The sequence below is a fragment of the Trichoderma harzianum genome (genome assembly GCF_003025095.1).
Source record: "Trichoderma harzianum CBS 226.95 unplaced genomic scaffold M431scaffold_5, whole genome shotgun sequence".
Lineage (NCBI taxonomy): Eukaryota > Fungi > Ascomycota > Sordariomycetes > Hypocreales > Hypocreaceae > Trichoderma > Trichoderma harzianum.
In genome coordinates, this window is record NW_020209253.1 from 1,263,768 (window position 1) to 1,280,991 (window position 17,224).

General features: G+C 46.0%; 6 protein-coding genes across 6 annotated transcripts in view; 3 read left to right on the forward strand and 3 right to left on the reverse strand.

Annotated features, from left to right (window-relative positions):
• M431DRAFT_407671 (hypothetical protein) overlaps positions 1-287 on the reverse strand; it is a 550-nt gene extending 263 nt beyond the window's left edge. Inside the window, exon 1 of the mRNA XM_024914916.1 lies at positions 4-287. Coding sequence (XP_024775403.1) covers positions 4-155 — 152 coding nt within the window. The 5' untranslated portion in view covers positions 156-287. The remainder of the gene's footprint in view (positions 1-3) is intronic.
• A 1,469-nt stretch (positions 288-1,756) lies between these two features.
• On the forward strand, positions 1,757-2,002 carry M431DRAFT_494162 (hypothetical protein; the record flags this gene model as incomplete). The annotated part of the gene is made up of 1 exon (XM_024917213.1): positions 1,757-2,002. The coding sequence occupies one exon, from the start codon at positions 1,757-1,759 to the stop codon at positions 2,000-2,002; it is 246 nt and encodes an 81-aa protein (XP_024775404.1).
• Positions 2,003-6,337: 4,335 nt separating this feature from the next.
• Positions 6,338-6,725, reverse strand: M431DRAFT_507391 (hypothetical protein). The gene has a single exon (XM_024918958.1). The coding sequence runs from the start codon at positions 6,595-6,597 to the stop codon at positions 6,385-6,387; it is 213 nt and encodes a 70-aa protein (XP_024775405.1). The 5' UTR covers positions 6,598-6,725; the 3' UTR covers positions 6,338-6,384.
• A 1,658-nt stretch (positions 6,726-8,383) lies between these two features.
• Positions 8,384-8,724, forward strand: M431DRAFT_4681 (hypothetical protein; the record flags this gene model as incomplete). The annotated part of the gene is made up of 2 exons (XM_024915408.1): positions 8,384-8,459; positions 8,519-8,724. The coding sequence occupies 2 exons, from the start codon at positions 8,384-8,386 to the stop codon at positions 8,722-8,724; spliced, it is 282 nt and encodes a 93-aa protein (XP_024775406.1).
• Positions 8,725-11,458: 2,734 nt separating this feature from the next.
• On the forward strand, positions 11,459-13,783 carry M431DRAFT_552482 (hypothetical protein; the record flags this gene model as incomplete). The annotated part of the gene is made up of 8 exons (XM_024921367.1): positions 11,459-11,691; positions 11,725-11,728; positions 11,836-11,992; positions 12,014-12,327; positions 12,457-12,687; positions 12,718-13,008; positions 13,123-13,203; positions 13,225-13,783. The coding sequence occupies 8 exons, from the start codon at positions 11,459-11,461 to the stop codon at positions 13,762-13,764; spliced, it is 1,851 nt and encodes a 616-aa protein (XP_024775407.1). The 3' UTR covers positions 13,765-13,783.
• A 234-nt stretch (positions 13,784-14,017) lies between these two features.
• On the reverse strand, positions 14,018-17,169 carry M431DRAFT_530252 (hypothetical protein; the record flags this gene model as incomplete). Its single annotated transcript, XM_024920788.1, has 6 exons — positions 14,018-15,606; positions 15,667-15,757; positions 15,808-16,215; positions 16,316-16,409; positions 16,473-16,748; positions 17,035-17,169. 6 exons carry the CDS (start codon positions 17,167-17,169, stop codon positions 14,355-14,357), a joined length of 2,256 nt encoding a protein of 751 aa, XP_024775408.1. The 3' UTR covers positions 14,018-14,354.
• Positions 17,170-17,224: the final 55 nt, after the last annotated feature.

Consider the following 17,224-nt stretch of genomic DNA (forward strand, 5'->3'; position numbering starts at 1 on the left):
AAAGATGGAGGGAAAAGATGGAGGGAAAAGATGGAGGGAAAGATAAAGTAAAAGAGAAAGGGGAGCAAAGGGGAAAGGGTGGCAGAGTGATTGAGAAATGACTCCCAGGAGGAAAAAAGTCTCTCTCTTTTTTTTTTTTTTAATAAAGTTGTCATACTGCTTCGTAATTTGCTTAGGCTTTCGCTGTCGGGCTTACATATTACTTCTAGTACCTAGATATACACCTAATTAGCATCCCAACAATTCTGCTTGTCCCCCAACTGCTTGTGCGTGTAATTTCGTTCAGACCGGTATAGGTTGATGAAGACTTGTAAATCACCGCGGAGTACCTCACTCGGACAGGACAGTCGGTACGACGTGGCCATTGCCGGACCATTGAGCCTTCCAATGGTCTAAGGTTTTGCTTTTGTCTTTGTAGCTCCGAGAAAATGAAATCCAATTGGCTTAATGGCATGGTGGATTGGACCGTCAATTGAGATGACACGATCATCTCTACATGCAAGCAGGTACATGTACTCAGTGCCCCCGGTCCGAACAAACAGAGGCTTCACCGCCGAAGCAGGTTGTGGTATCGCCTTATGACCTGCTTTGCGATCGCCGGTGGCATTGGCCGTCGCCGGCGTTCACGATTCAACGAGTCAGCCCGGCTGTTATCCACACCCCCATGACATACTAATACATACCCAGCCAAACGATGAGACTATGGGCGCTTTTGCTGCTTGCTTTTCTTTTTCGTCCTTGTGCGTCTTAGCATCTCCCTGTGAGCATCGTGGCGTGCAAATCTCTCCGGCCGGGTTTACTCCCAACCCCTGCTAATTCTTCATGCAAGAAAACGGTCGGCCAACAACGCCTTTACCGGAAATGAAACCTGTGCTCTGTAGTGGGACGGTGGATGCGAACCATCCTCTCGTCGGGTGACTTTTGCCTTTCTTTTCATTTCTTTTCTCTTTTTTTTTTCTTTTAGGACAAGCACAATCAAGTCCCCAGCTTACGTAGGATCTTAACCCCGGTCTTACTGTAAAGGGCCATGCCATGCCGAAGCAAAAGTTGAGATTGCCCATCGCGTCAGATGAAATGCCGAGCGGATTTGCTCCGGTCCGTACAGTCCCTGATACGATCGGTACGAGACCTTGGGTCGGCCATAAGGCCTGAGGCACCGAAGCTGCTTCAGCCTTACCGGGGCTTCTCAACATTGCCTTGCCAGGAAGCACCTCTGTGGCGCGCCTTGTTTACGTTCTTCATCATTTTATCTTCTTACACATTCCGAGTCAAGATACACTTACACTCGTGCGGGTGGTTTCGTTTTCGCGTTTATCTGCCAACAACATGACGAAAATCGGAGGATTTCCCTTTCCCTTAACCTCACGCGCGTTTGCCGCGTCAGCGGATTGACCTTAGTGTCCATTGCCTACCTTGTAGGTCCCATCGTGCTTAGAAATGCAATGCAAGCAGTTTCAACGCACGGTGCCAAAGTTCAGTATCAAACTCCTCATGTTACGTTACCGTTGGGATCCATACTTACTTGTGCGTCTTCAGGACAGCTTTTGCAAAACGGAGCCTCGTTAGTTCTCATTGCTCGGTCGCGTGGAACGCGTTTTCGATGAAGTTGGTGCTTAACGGTTACACGCGACAACGACGGTCAAGTCCCCATCATGGTTCCAACGTCCGTGACGAAGCGCATAATCTCCGTCACACTGTGACCAATCCAACATCGGCCGATAGTTGATTGGGGCCAGTTCCACGCTTTGAGCGCCAAATGGCTGGACTGCTGCTGCCACTCTGTAAGCTTATACTGCCTGCGAGACATAGCATTGCCATGTGCGCCCCACGGCGTTTAGGCGTGAACATCCTTTTTCCCGAGCGGATCACCAACTCCATTCGCGATAATCTCGACCTGCCCGAAAGAACACCGAGCGCAGCAGCTCTCTGGGGGGCTGTGGGGTTGAAAAGCCGGGTCTCTTCATTAGCTTCCGCGAAATGCCATGGCATTGACGGCAGCTAACTGCGCTCTAGATGACTCGCAGGAAAGCTTATTCCAACTTCATTTTTGTCGGGGTATGGGGCCTTTTGCAGCGATGAGAATTTCGAAGCGGTGAAGGCGTATTGAGTCCAATGCTGCCATTTATACCTGGAATCTCGTCCTCTTGGAATCCTTATCATGCGCAATGCGATTTTAAGTGCTTGGTACCCGTAAAAGACAGTATCTTTTGATTCGGTAACAATGAGGCTTGTATACTACCCCGTACAGAATCAACCCCCGAGAGCTGGCGGATTACGGTGTGGACGGCCAATTAGGCTCTCAGTGTCCCGGCGTATTAACGGCCATTGAGAGTCGGCCTTTTGCATAATTAAAACCTTCCTTTTACATTCCTTATCTCCAAAAGTCAGCCGATTTGTTTTCGATATATTTATTTACTTCTTCTTTCTTTTTCCCTGTCAATCTTTTCCTACGTGTAGCATCTGATATATTCAATTACTAATATTTTCTGAGTGCGCCTTTTTCTAGATGACGATACAGCCCTTTCTGATAAGTGCTTGGCGTTAAACACCCGACATGCACATATAGGTATGGATGTACTTACTATTACCTGCCTGTGTATCAATATTTGCAGAGTCTTTCGTTTATATATATATAACACCTAAATCAGTAGGCACCTGAGATATTGTGTCAATTATCACTAAATGTAGGTAAGACGCAATCTATAATGGCTAGGTAGTTTAATAAAAGATTAAACCTAGCCCTTAATCTTAGTGATATATATGGCTAAGCGCATGCTTTGTCAAAGGAAAAGAGATGTAGTATCTAGTTTAAATACTGTAAAATTAATTGTAAGCTTATTGAAAAAGAAATGTCTTTGAGAGAATACATGGAAATTATTGGAAAATCCACAAGATCATAACATAGCGATGGAAAGGCAAGTGGGAACTATTACTAAGCACTGTAATTTTAGGTAAACAACAATTACCCATCTAATTATTCTGCAATACTGACAATGACATCCTGTTTGCATCCATGGTCTTTGAGTTCAACCTGGCATAACGCAGTGTGAGCGGCTAGGGTGGTTAAGTGAAACGAGGAAGAGATATAAATGGATCGCACAGTGACTTGGATGATCGCTGCTGCTCAGGTTTCAGTCATCTGGGTCGACAAGTCCAGCCGTAACGAGTATCGAAGGTCTAAAGTAGAGCATGCAATATACAGCAGGCGCTACATTGAGCTGCACTTAGTTTACTGTAGTCAAAGAACTAGTTGCCTCATGTGAACAGATTCGACATGCAACCCAAGTGCTACCTGGTGATTTACGCAGTGGTTACAAGCGCTTGTATTAGTGCGAACGTAGTCTTCTAGGGATATCTACGTCTACACTATGTCTTGGACGAGTATTGGATGATTTAGCAAGCGCAGCTTGATCAAGTAAATGGATACATCGCGGAGTAAGGAACCTATGTAGATTCTGCTAGCAAGACTTCCTGGTATACACTTGGTGCCATTGACATCCGGGCCAGACCAACTTCGATATTGGTAAGTAAGAGAGGCAAAAAAAGGCAAGAAAAAGGCAGAAAAGGGCAGAAAAGGCAGAAAAAGGCAGAAAAAGGCAGAAAAAGGCAGAAAAAGGCAGAAAAAGGCAGAAAAGGGGGGCAACCCAAAAATCCACTTTGCGCGCACTACTCGTACTACGCGGGTGCTACCATGTCCCCTTTATTTCTCTCCTTCTTTTGCCAATCACCAGCATGCCGGCTGGATCCAGGTAGGGGTCATGCCCGTAAATGACCTGTGACGGTGGACAGAATGGGACCGTGACTCTCGTAGTGGACAGCTACCTCCGATATTCACGGTCGTTAACGGTCAAGCCCCAATCCCACAGGACGACTTCATTTCGTAGTCGTATTCGGACTGTGCTATAGATATTACCCCAACGCTTTCCTCGCCATCCACGGGTACCCTGTTGGCCTCACTTAGTACCTCTCCTTTCTACTTGTTTCTATGTCTGACTAGATGGATGTGCGAGGACCTAACCTACTGCTTTCAGACAAGATAGTCCCGAACACCATTAACTAATAGAACGTCGTTCAGATGCGATGAACAAACTCTCCTCTCATCAACCCACGATTTACCGGAACCATCCTGTATCGGGTGCAGATTTCTTGTCTACCACCTCAACGACATCACTCACCGTTCTAGCACGACGTAAACATCCCTGCTTCAAATAACATTACTAGATGGTACACCATAGTACATGCAAGAGCCTTCCCTTCAACTAGGCGCCAAGAGAGCCATGGGCCAAGGTGAGCCCGCTCGGTTAGCATTGGGCCGTCAAGAGGATAAAAAATGAAGTGGTACCAAAGGAAAGGGACGAGGATAAATTCGCGTCCATGGTGATGCCTGCTCTTCGGGCATACGATAGCGGACATGGTCACGCAGTAACGGAGGAAACGGCTTTTACGAGCGGACAACGCACTCGAAGACCGCTAAGGCTAGGCCGGGGCCTGATTGCCTGCAAGTGTGACATTTTATGAGAAATGATACTCGATCCTTGCCACCGAAGATTCCTCTTTGTGGCCGTGATCCGTTTTTGAGCGTGATAGACACATGGCGTGGTAGATCTACAAGCATACGCACGGAATCGAGTAAAATGCTGAGAGTAACGGAATACTTGGAAGATCTCACGACACAACATGGCCTTTTATTCCTAAAATTCTAGAAAACGGGTCGGGACTGTAACGCGGTCTAAATAATAGAAACCAGTTTCATAGCATTACAGCCTTTCGGTCAACAACATCGAGGCTCTTTAAGATCAAACGCTAATCTCGAGATACGTACTACTACGAGTTGAGCCAACTCTTAGAACGAGACTACGGACTTGTCTCTTCAATGCCGGTCCAATGGTATTGATACAATCACACACTGATCACCGATGCCCCTGTACCTGTGGCCTGGTAATATCAATTTGTATGGGTACTATTTCCATCAGCAAGGGTCATTCAATTCATACTACTACTTGGTACGCTCCCAGTCGAGAAAACAGGGCTAATAGCTGCTAGTATGTCCACAAATTACTCGATATAGACACTGCTCCGAGAATTCAAAGCTTATTAGATGCGCTTGTTGGGTCAAGGTAAAGGCAGCTGTGCTCCTGCTGCCTAACGTAGCGCATACGTCCTTCTCCAGGCGTTGTTCTCTGCCTAGTAGGACGGGTCTATCTCCCGAACGGATTTGACGGCTAAGGGCCCGTCCCGTCCGTTCCGGGTATTGACAGTAGTAATTCAAAATCGGTCAATGCGACTAGATGAGAAGATCAAGGCTGGCTTCATCTAGGTTTATTTCATGATGGAATCCACCTGTATGCTAGCGTCTGGTCTGTAAACACTGGCCCTGGGCTGCAAGTTAATACACACTTTGTCGACCAATACTGCCAAAGTCATACGAGGACGAGTGCAGGCTCTGTTTTTATTTTATTTTATTTTTTTGACAACTCTTTTTTTGTCTTTCTATACAGTCACTGCCTCCATGCGAGACCTATGAAATTACCTATCGCTGATGAACGATCTAGGATCCCTTGTCGAGCGGTGGTGGTTACACGGCGCCAAAATATAACCGCCGCCGAGTCAAAGTGCCACCGCTCCTCGCTCATGCCAGCAGTCTTGTGGGCTGTATTGGCTAGGCTTAATTTGGTGTTTACTATCCATTATGATTCGCCTTTTTACGAAGCATGGTGTCCGATTCAAAGCCACTAGTGTGGGACGAGCGTCTTTCCACCGGTTTCAACGGTGTTATCAGCGCTTAATTTAGTAAAGGCCAAGCCTTGTCATCCATATTGAATCTGAAGTTCGCTGCACAGTCTCTGTACGTGCCTATACTTGACCGCTGATCCCGTCAATTTCCGAAGACATTATCAGCTCATGTTGATCTTCACCGCTATAGTGTAATTCCTTGTGCATCCACTATTCAACAGGTGTAATTGAATGCAATTTCAGTCATGCGGTCGGCAATAGAGGCAACGAAAGTGATACGCCGGCTCTCATCTGTCATGCGGAACGGATCGGCAACTAGTATCCCTGGTCGGTATCTTGTGTGGTAGTGGACATGTATTTACGACTGATCACTTTTGTAGATGCCTGTGATGATAAGAGTGCTTGCAATCGACCGTGGAAAGGCGATCTAGAAGAGCGGTAAGCCTCCCATATAACGCACACCCTCCGTACTAGGTAAAAATACACCAAGTACGAGCCGTAAGCTCAGCTCATGCAGCAGCCTCGTGGAGCTATAAGGCGAATATCACATGGCCCGCACGCCGCGTGTCAAGCCCTATCATATCAATTGTATTGTACCGTTGACCTTTCACGAAGACGGAGCTGGGGCCGGGGTTCGATAGCGATGATGATTCAAGGTGAGTGGAGATGTGTGGGAATAGTGCTTCTCACCCTCTCTCTGCCTTTTCCATATTTTTTTGAGCCAGTAGAATTGCAGTAACGGCGCGGAGGAGACTCCGGTCGAAGGGGCAGATTAAACAGGGGCCAATCCTGGAAAGAGATCAAGGACTGGCTTTCTTTGGAGAGTAGTCCCATGAGCGCCTGGGGTAAGATGATCCACGCCATGGAGGGAGTGAATGGTGGTCAAATCTTTTGTTACCGTAGCGAAGGTAACATACGTCCGTCTACCTGAGACGACAAGCGGCCAGGCTGGCTTCATGAAGTAGAAGGATATGGAAATGATAAGTTTCTGTCAGAGGCAAGATGGTTACAGAATAATTTAAGGATCGCACTCCCAGTAATTTTTATAAGATGTTTACAGTAATCAAATAGTCAAACTTCAATTGGTAGTAAGGCGTGCCGGCTTAGGGAGCTGGAAAGCGATGCAATTTCAATGCGTTATGCCAAGTCTCAAAACCATACGTGGCATGGCGGATCCCATCTGGGAGTAAGAATAATGCGTTTTCCTTGGATGCCTTACAAGGGTCTTTCTTAGCCTAACCTCTTTCTGTGAGACCATCGCCAGCAGCTAAAACTGAGAAGCCAAAGAAGCACTCACTTCAAGAAGTGAGAGTAGAACCAAGTGCTTTCAGATTCGATCTATTAAATAGTATGCCACGATTAAGACCGCGTATGCAGATCCCCAGTTCCCGGTGGCCATTCAGGTAATGCTGCTGCACCCCATACAGCCATACCCGCACCTTAGCTTCATGTGCTTTGACATTGGAGTTGACCAATAGCCTTCAAAGGCAACAGCCAGTCTCCAGCGAATTACATGTACCCACATGTAAATACAGGCAGATATCGGTGTGAACAGCCAGACCGAAACACCAGATGATTCGCCGCATTCACCTTCATAGAGGTCACGTCCAGTACATTAGTGCCTCAGCCTCCTGCAGATTTCTCAAGAATAGTCAGAGCATTTCAATCTTCCTGCACCTCTATATTACTGCAGCAGATGACATGGATCGTTAGAGCTCCTTGAGGCGGATTGGCAGAAGTTCTCCTAGCCATTCTCATTTGATCATCCCAAGGTTCGTATGCCAGGTCAGCACCTATAATAAGCCATAAGAGACTTGATCCGACCACAGTGACCTATCCGGTCGACATGTCACGGTCACATGAAGTATAGGCGGTGAGAGGCTTGCAACCCTCTAATTGCAAGAACCGCACATGGAAATGGGCCCTGTGCAGGGCCCTCTCATCCCCAGAAGAAGAAAGAAGAATAGTCCAAGACAAATGTGAGGCGTCGACGGGTAGTCAAGAAGCGGTGGGGAGACCGTTGAGGCGGCATATGCAGGGAGGTATGCATGCATGCATTGTGATTGGCGAGACGTGCCAACTACATAGTAATTAGGATCAAAATAAAAGAGACAAGGCGAAACGAAAGAAAGAGATGTAATATTGTCGATGCATCAATCTGCTGACAGACAATTACCGACAGCTCGTAGCCTTGTCTTTTGACCAATTACGATCAAAGTTTGCTACCACGAGTGACGTATCCTTAGAACATTGTAGGCTTACTACACGCCTAAGCATACACAATCTCCATCACTGCCAACACCCCAGGCCATAATTATTTTCCTCTTTTTGACATCTTCTCTTCGCATATCAGCATGACTGCTTGAGTAGTCATTGCGCGGCTCTCTAAGCCCCAGTTGCCAGGCTGTCCAGACTGATGTGCCAGCATGGAATTCTATCGCTGATAGGCTGCTGTGCTCGAAGATGGGACGACATGTCCGTTATTATATAAAGGGTTGATCCGTAGGAGGTTCGTTCCGAGATGCTTAGTAGCCTGAAGACTCAAAATCTGCATTCGGCAATCGCAGTCATATACCTGGCAATAACTTAGCGACAACCTCGTCAGAATATTAGCAAAGCTAAGCTGTAAGCTTAGCCTCAACGCTTCAAAATGTCAAGCAACGCCTGTTATAGCCATGGACTTCACCGTCGCTTAGTCCACGTCTATAGAGAGTTGACTCGTTTATGTCGGTTCGTAGAGACATCTTGAACCCTATGTTATAGAATATTGACTGACACATTCTAGGTTGCATCAACGGCCTCAGCGGGTTCAATGGCCTCAACGGTCTCAGCGGTCTCAACGGTCACAACGAATTCAACGGATTCAACAGGTTCGAGGGCTTCAACGGCTCCGCCGGCTTCGACGCCACGTTGCTCATGTCGTCAATCGGATGGAAGAAAGATGTGAATGCAGAACACGCATTGAATTGGAGAATTCAGACATTGAAATGAGCAATGCGGACGCCAATTGACTGGTACATCCTGCCTTTGAAGCGCGACAACTCCGTATCACCCACACAATCGGTTGATGGCGGTTAATATGATGGAATCGAGCGGCACTGTTGTTGTCCATTTAGAAGAGCAAAGAGGGATACTTTGGCCTAGGAGGATGAGATGGAGAAGAGGCGAAAAAGGGCGGGAGGATTGAAAAAAAGGGGGCTGGAGAGGGGAGTCTGGTACTGGTTATGTTTCGCTGCGATCGCTGGTGCCGTCACCACTTCCCTAGTATACGTAACTGAGATTCTAGCAATCTACTTTATCCCCTACTACTAGTTTATGTGTATAATTTCGGCTACGTAGACTGGGTGCAACACTCGGGCACTCCTTCACGCAGACACCCAAGATTCTCAGTGTCTCACATATCCAACAGCAGAAGCCTTGCTGCCGCAAAGCTGTATGTATGTAGTTTTAGAACCATAGCTCCAAAAACACGAAAACTAGCTGGATGAATCTTCCTTAACTACCCCGAACGGGTTCTATGCTTGCGTTGGCTTGGTTCACACGCTGACTGAATAGAGATTTGAAGCATGAGATCCATTAGCCAAGGTACATGTACATATTGCCAGAGGCTTGGATACCGAAGCGGCTCTGGGGCATGTTTATCACCGATCCATACATGTACATTACCGCGCGCTAGATTTCAGTGCTACTCTACAAGGACTTGTTGGCTTTCTTGTTGTTCTATTGCTTAGGCACTTACAGCCACACCGAAAATTGAAACACCAAAGTGGGCCTGAGCCATTCTCTACGTCCGTAGGTACCTTTTACTTTACAAGAACCATGCTTTTTGTGTTATTGTTCTCAATTTAGTACTGGTTATACCTTAAACAAGAATATTCGGTACCGATATTTGACACGGAAGGCAGTTGCATATATTTCATACGACTACCGAGCGCAAGCACGTTGCTGACAAGTTTGACAGACCGGCCGGTTATACAATGGCAGGCCAAAACACAATGTCAAAATAAACACGGCATCTTGGATTACTGCGGTTTCGTCGACTGATAAAAGCCAAGGGAGGTTTGACAGCTAGCATGATTTGCCGGCTCTAGAAAATATTGAACCTCTGTGTTTGTCGCAAGGTTTGGTTGACTGTTCTACCTATTCAGCCCTCAGTGGTACTTCGGAACAAACGCTTTCCCTTCTGCGACGCGCCTTGTTCGCGATTTCATCATGCCATCCAAATGTCTGTCACTATATTCCTACAATTTGACATTGAGTCTCTTTATGAGAGCGTTCAACATCCATCCATCGATGCTAAGGTGAAAATCAACGCTGTTGGATAGATTGGAGTATTTGCCTATTGGTACGGATTATCCCCAAGTGCTACTTCGGACGGTGCTGAGCAATGCGACGCGAGAGGCTTCAATGCTGCATAGTGTCAGAGTATATTTTAATCATTGTGTTGCATCCTCATACCTTGCCTGCTCCAATGCTTACTTATTACGTTTTTAGGATAACTTCTGAAAGCCAGTGCCTCCTCTCCTCTCTTTGATCGGTCGAAACATGCTCGTCTCCATCGGAGCACGTCTATTACGACAGCGGCTATGAAGACTTCAATGTCATATGTTGTTTCCGAAGCCAGCTACGAAATGCATAATCTCGGCACAAAAGGCCATTGTGACAGACGCCATGATTCGTCGATTCTTACTAAGAACGTGTCTCACCTCTTGAGCGCCAAATGGTTGTTGTGTGGCTGCTCTGCAAGCTTCTACTGGCCACAAGATGCAGCCGTTGCCGTCCTGAAAGCTTTTTAGGCTAGACTCAGGGTGACAAAGGACATCGACGGCAACACGAAATGTACCGACGATCGTGGAGCATTTGTGGGGGGTTGAGACCGGTCCTCGATATGTACACTACTGTACTACTAACAGCAGTGGACAGATGACGCGCAGCAACTCTAATTTGACTTCGTTGAGTTGGTCAGGGGAGCGAGCTTTTTGCCACGATGCTATGCAACCTCAGAGGCGGTGAAACCGCCAGGGGTTTGCATAAGTATTGTGTTGCTCGCCATATTTGGAAGTCTGCGCCGTGGTGTCCTTGTCATGGACAGCCCGGTGGTATATATGGAATGGAGGTATTTCTTTTCATATTTGGTTCTTGGAGTTGACTGATCAAGTAGAGACTTAATGTGCAAGAGCCGGCGAATTCCGGAGCAGCTTGGCGACAGAGCCGGCTCTCAATGGCCCCAGGCGTATAAAGAGCATTGTAAGTTAACTCGTTCCGTGATTGAAAGTTCAATTTCCTATTTGATTCATCTGATTACATGGGAATTCGCACATACAACTTGGCACAAGTACAAGGGCTGAGTATAATCTTTCATAGAACTAGCGGCCACAGCTTATTGACCCTTTAAAACCTAGGATTATGACATACTCTGCAGAGTAGTCTATTAAATGTGAAATTTCGCGCATACTCCATACTTGCCAGCACACTTGCCGACATAGGGAAATATGTTCTACCGCTGTCCAAAACGACAGCCTTAGCCAAACGAATGCAGAACTTTGCAGCTTTTACTTCGAGCCTTAAGCATCAATACCCCGCCCTTGAGAAGGGTAACAAAAGTCACGATCGGCTTCAATGATAAATTTTCTTCTTGAATTCTCATGATTCTGTTATAAAAATTGTCCCCTTAGCTTTGCTTTTTGTTATTAGTACTATCTTTCTTTACAAAGATGTTGGCATCATGAGCTCAACCCACGCTATCGAGTCAAATATCATTGGAAATGATGCCTGGATTCACCAGGGCAATGTGATCCATAATTACGCCAGTGCCCCTCGTGAATTCTGTGTCCTGATTCCCTTTTTCTACAATGAGGAGCTTATTCATCGTCAAGATATTATTAACGAGCTAGACAGAATCTTGCCGCTATCCGATGAATACTCTACCGCCGCCCTCTATGGGCTTGGCGGCTCAGGGTAAGCCGTTTGGGCGCTATTTTGTATGATAAGTAATGTCCTAAATAGCGACAAACAAGCAAAACTCAGATCGCCCTCGACTATGCTTATCGCCGGTGCTAAGTCTCCTCCTGCTCCGTGTTCTGGGTCTATGCCGACAACGAGATGACATTTACGCAAGATTTCGAGTCGATTGCGAAGAAGCTAGGCCTTCTAAGCAACGTCGTTGGAGAAGATCTTTTAATAGCTGTACGTTATGGTATTGAGTCGAACCCTCCTTGGGTGCTGATTCTAGATACTGCGGACAACCTAAGGCTCTTTGGTGTCGACTATACTGGATAAGACGCTCCGAATCTTGGAGCATATATGTTAAACCTAGATAAATTTATCCCACGTGGTCTAAAGGGCCAAGCCCTCTGGACGAGCTGCGACAAGCGCATCGCCGGAGGCCTTGTTGCAGTTCGACGGGTAATCAACATTCCAAAGATGACTCCTAATGAGGCGAAGGAGCTGTTCGACAGTGTTAGAAATAATCGAGTGGGCAACGACGAGGGAAGATATGTTGTAGCACTTCTCGACGAACTTAAGTGGCTACTACTCGCTATATCGCAAGCTACAGTATATATAAGGAGGACCTTGATAATCGTTGAGGAGTACGTCTCGAAATTGAAAGATGGCAAAAAAAGATAGAGGATTCTAAAGTAATTACAAAGCGACCGTTATTAACAATAAAAGGTGTCGAACAGCATTTTAGAGACCTGGGATATTTTAATGGAATATCTTTAGGCTGAGAATAAGATGGTATATCAGATTTTACATATTCACGCCTATCTAGATAACCAGAACATCCCTATTGAGTTGGTTAAGCAAGCAGCTCACTACAGCAATAATAGTAATGGTATAGATCATAGTTTCGAAACACGCAATGATAACTCCTCGTCAGTCTCTGATAGCGAGGATGATAAAGTTACTGAAGCTATCGCCCGTCTTTGCGACTTCTCATTTTTAAGCATACAGGTTGCTTAAGATGGAAACCGCGCGTACAAGATGCATAAACTTGTTCAGGAAGCAATGCGGTGGGGGTTGAGCAGAAAAGAACGGAAGAGTGAAGCAAATTATTTCTCAGCTGCAGCGCTTGGAATTACTTACGATCTTTTCCCGAGATCCCCATACGAAGAACGGGAGGCCTGGAACCAATGCGAGAAGTACATCACTCACACACAGCAGGCGTGTGAGTGGGCTGCACTCTGTGGAGGAGATGAAAAAGCCGTAGAGTTATTGTCAAGGTTGGCCCATTATTTGAGCTGGCGTAACAGATGGAGGGAGTCCGAGATTATGGCACAAAGAGCATACGAATTAAACAAGATGATACGAGGCGACAGGCATCTTGATACAATTGTTAGCATGGAAAGGCTTGCAAATACATACTCACAGCTTGGGAGGCTCAAAGAGGCAGAGGTAATGCAAATCGAGATACACAGGCAGCGACGGGAGATTCTTGGTGACATAAATCCTTACACAATCATGAGCGAGGTGGAGCTCGCACTAACATAGCATAGATTCGGGAGGTATAAACGGGCAGAGGAAATAATGGTGAGAGCACTGGCACTACTACAGGGGATCATTGGCACCACTCATCACATCACAGTGAGAACTATGGCAAATCTTGTAGTAACATATCACGCACTTGGGAAGATTAAAGAGGCAGAAGAGATGATCATGGAAGTACTGACGCTGCAGCAAAACATTCTTGGTCATAAGCACCTTTTTACGATTACTACCATGGCCAATATTTCAGCAATACACCAGTCGTTTGGCAGGTATCAAGAAGCAGAGACATTGGGGGTAGAAGTACTGGCACTACGGCGGGAGATGCTTGGTGATCAGGATCCTGATACCATCAAGGCTATGGCGCGTCTCGGGAAAACGTATCGTGCAGCTGGCAAATACAAAGAGGCAGAGGAAATACTGGTAAAAGCATTGGCGCTTCGACGGGAAGTTCTTGGTGACGAACATCCTGATACGATGAAGATCATTAAACGACTCGCATATACACGCCGTCAATTGGAGCGGCTGAGTATTGAAGAAAACTAGCTTAGGTTTGAAGATAGAGTCAAATCAAGTCCGACATTCTTGCATTCTCGGGTTCTTGATGTTCTGAAGTTACGATAGTTACTTGGAATCAGGACAGAGCCTTTTGAATCAGTGATTACGTAGCCATATATCATCAAGCGAAAGTTCTATATTATTAACGATCTGCAGTATCCTGACTCTACCATATTACGAAATAGAGACCTTATAACGATCTTATAACATTGTATCAATGCTTGAATCATACTCTCAACATAGTTTCTCTATCAAATTTGCTTCTTCACCAAATGAACCTATTAATTCTTTCATTCAACTGCTTGCTCTTCTTTCACGAGTAAATGAAAGAGAGAAATCCTCATAAACATCAGAATATCCCATAATCTTCTTACAGCGCCAATCGTTCTATTTGCCTCAAATTTAAATGGTAGTAGTTGTAATCCGAAGCACTTTTCCAACATGTTGTTTCCCAACATATCTGTTAATCACACGCATACACATAGCAGACAAAAAAGTGTCAAACAAACGCTAATCTTGAAAAAAATACTCCGGCATTCTCATGAATCACAGTTTAGGATGTTCGTAAAACTATATCATCAGTCCATAAGACCTGGCTGTTCGAGTTGATCCAATCCGCATACTCTATCCCAAACACCGTCGTTGAGATATCTTATTAAGTGTTCAAAGCCGATTGCGTCGTGAGCCGAAAAAGTAGTCCCAATATTGTCTGTATGTTCAATCGGCTCGGGTACGGACTTGATAACATGATGCATGAGTGTATTCGATGGTGTGATAGCCGTAGATCGATTGTCTAAATTAGACGACCGAATACAAGCTGATAACATCTCGACGATCTCCGCGTATTCATCGTCATATTGTGATGGAGTGGGTGGTTCCTCAGTTAACAGACTGCTTGACGGTGTATTCGCTGACGAAGTGACAAAAACGTCGTTATCGGTAGTAACATGTGATTCGATGGGACCATTCTCTCCAGGACCAGTAAAACTGAAGTCATAATTGTCCCAAACTTCATCCAGCTCAGGCATGTATTCTACTCTTCGATTAGAGAATACTCGATCCTGCAAATGGTCTAGCCTTCGCCTCTTCACCCTGTGGGTATCATCTGTTGTCAGTGGTCTTAAAGCCTTTTCATAAATGCGACTGAGGATTTTGTAAGAGTGTTTTGGTATCGGCGCGTGGTGCTCCAGGGTTCTCATCACGCCAAGCGACCCATCAACTGCCTTCAATGCCAATTCGCGCATTGGCATGCTCGAATCTATATCATGTATCATTGCAGAGCATAAGAGCACAGATACGTCGAAAATGAAGAATAAAATAGTGTGATAAGTTGCATCTCCGGGGAAAGCAAACCGTAGAAACTGGAATAGTCTGTTTAAGTGTCTGAGAGCCCATAATGTGCCATCGCTTTGCAGTTGCAGATACTCGGCTAGAGATCCCGTCGACAGCGGTATAATAAGGAAATACCGTAAAGGAGATAGCAACGACAAAGTTGCCATCATAGTAAGACTGAATCGCTGGAATCTTAACCATGGATAATCTTCATCCAGACTTGTGTCGGGGTTTCGTAGAGAAAAGTGAGGCGGCAATCGCGCGGCCCAGCTTTCCACAATGTTACTATATTTTCCAACATCTTCCATTTCTTCCAGAAGCCCAAGCCTTCCGAACGACTGTAATAATGCGCTCCCGAGTTCGGATTGAAGCGACATGAACAAGCCGGGAGAGGGGTAAGGCTCTTTTAGCTCTTCGTCCAGTAGGATTCCAGGTGGTTTAGCATAGTAAAGATTGGACTGCAGAATGAGAGGGTGGGAGGTCATGTTTCCAAGCTGCCTAGATGTTCGTAGAGTTAGAATATGCGTCCACGTATCAGAGTTCAGCAGACCAACTAACCAGTCCCATGCGCACATGATTACCCAAGCTCGACTCCCCATTTCCATATTATAGTCGAAAAGCGGACTTGTAGTTTCTTCATGGCTGATATCTAGATGAGAATTAGAATGCTAAGAACAGCATCCGGAGAGACCAGCTTACTCAGTTTGCTGGCAATCTGGACGGCAGCTGCCAAATCACGCCGGCATTCAGAATATCGAGCCTTCGCCTTGAAGAAGAGGGATGAATGTAGATAGGCCTGAATGGCGTGTATATCATATCTTCCCATTGGAATCCTCGTTGCAAGCTTACGGCCTGTCTCGTGATACTTTTCGGATAATTGATGAATTGGTTGACTCTGCTCCGCCTTAAAAGCTCGATGAAGTGCGTCGCTGGGATACTGAGCTGAACACGCACAAACCATTAGGAGGAGAGCAGTCCACTGAAGCTCAACGTGATTATCAGTGTAAGCATGGCTGCACCAATGTTGGTACTCTCGTCTAAACATTACGGGATGAACAATGTAGTAGCGAAAGTTGACAAAGTCTAGAAAGTTATCCACTAGGGAGTCTATATTGAGTCAGAATTTGGCAATAAGACGAAATGGCTGTTTACATTTGACACAAAAGAATAGAGGGAGGAAGGGGAGTGAGAAGAAACAAAGACTCACCAACGCATGATCTGGACGGGAGAACCTGAATGGCTTTTTGCAAATGAGGAGAGCGGCCAGGCTTTACGGAATCTGGCATTGTACGCCGTCTCTCCTGAGCTGCGGTGTTAGCGGTGGCGAGGTACTGTAAACATGAGGATTATTAATGATGCCTCACATCTGAAGGTACCTTGCGAGGGCCGCTGTAACTCGACGCAGCGTGGGAAGCAGAGTAGCCCAATTCCTCGAGATCAATATCACTGCCGTCACTATCGCCATCCACTGGATCGAGTAACTCATGAGAATAGCAACACAATCCCTCTATTTGCGCCACCAACTGTTTGAGCTGAGTCCGGCGCTCCTCGGGGGATTTTATATCGAGAACCGTCTGAAAGACACAGTTGGTAGAGAAACCCCTATTGCCACAGTGAAGACATGGCCAATACCGAGTACACTATGGGATATATTTATGTTAGACAAATGTGCCACTGAGGGATGCTGGAGATGTGAGATTTGTAGGAGAAAGAAATGGATGTTGGGGTACATATGATGTGCGAGGGCGAAATTACATACACTTCTGCCCGCATCTCTTCATTGAGGCAAGCATAAATGTATGTGAAGAATAATGGATCAGCGTCATAAGAGTGATTATAGAATGTACCGCAAGTAAACCCAGAATACAACAATGTTGCATGTGTATGAGAAGATTGGAGAGGCTATTGAAGTGTTTTGAGGCATACCTTTTGTTTCCGGCGTCTACACTCGGAGCAAGCCGAGCGGGTGATGGTTTGAGCCTCTTGGCTCTGTTGTGCTATCAAAGCCTTCTGCGCCCTAATGCAGGGATGTTCTCCATAGTCTACATTCGGATTCGCCATGGCGACATTGTAAGAAGAAGAGACTGGTGAAGATTTTCCGATTAAGGCGGGGGGG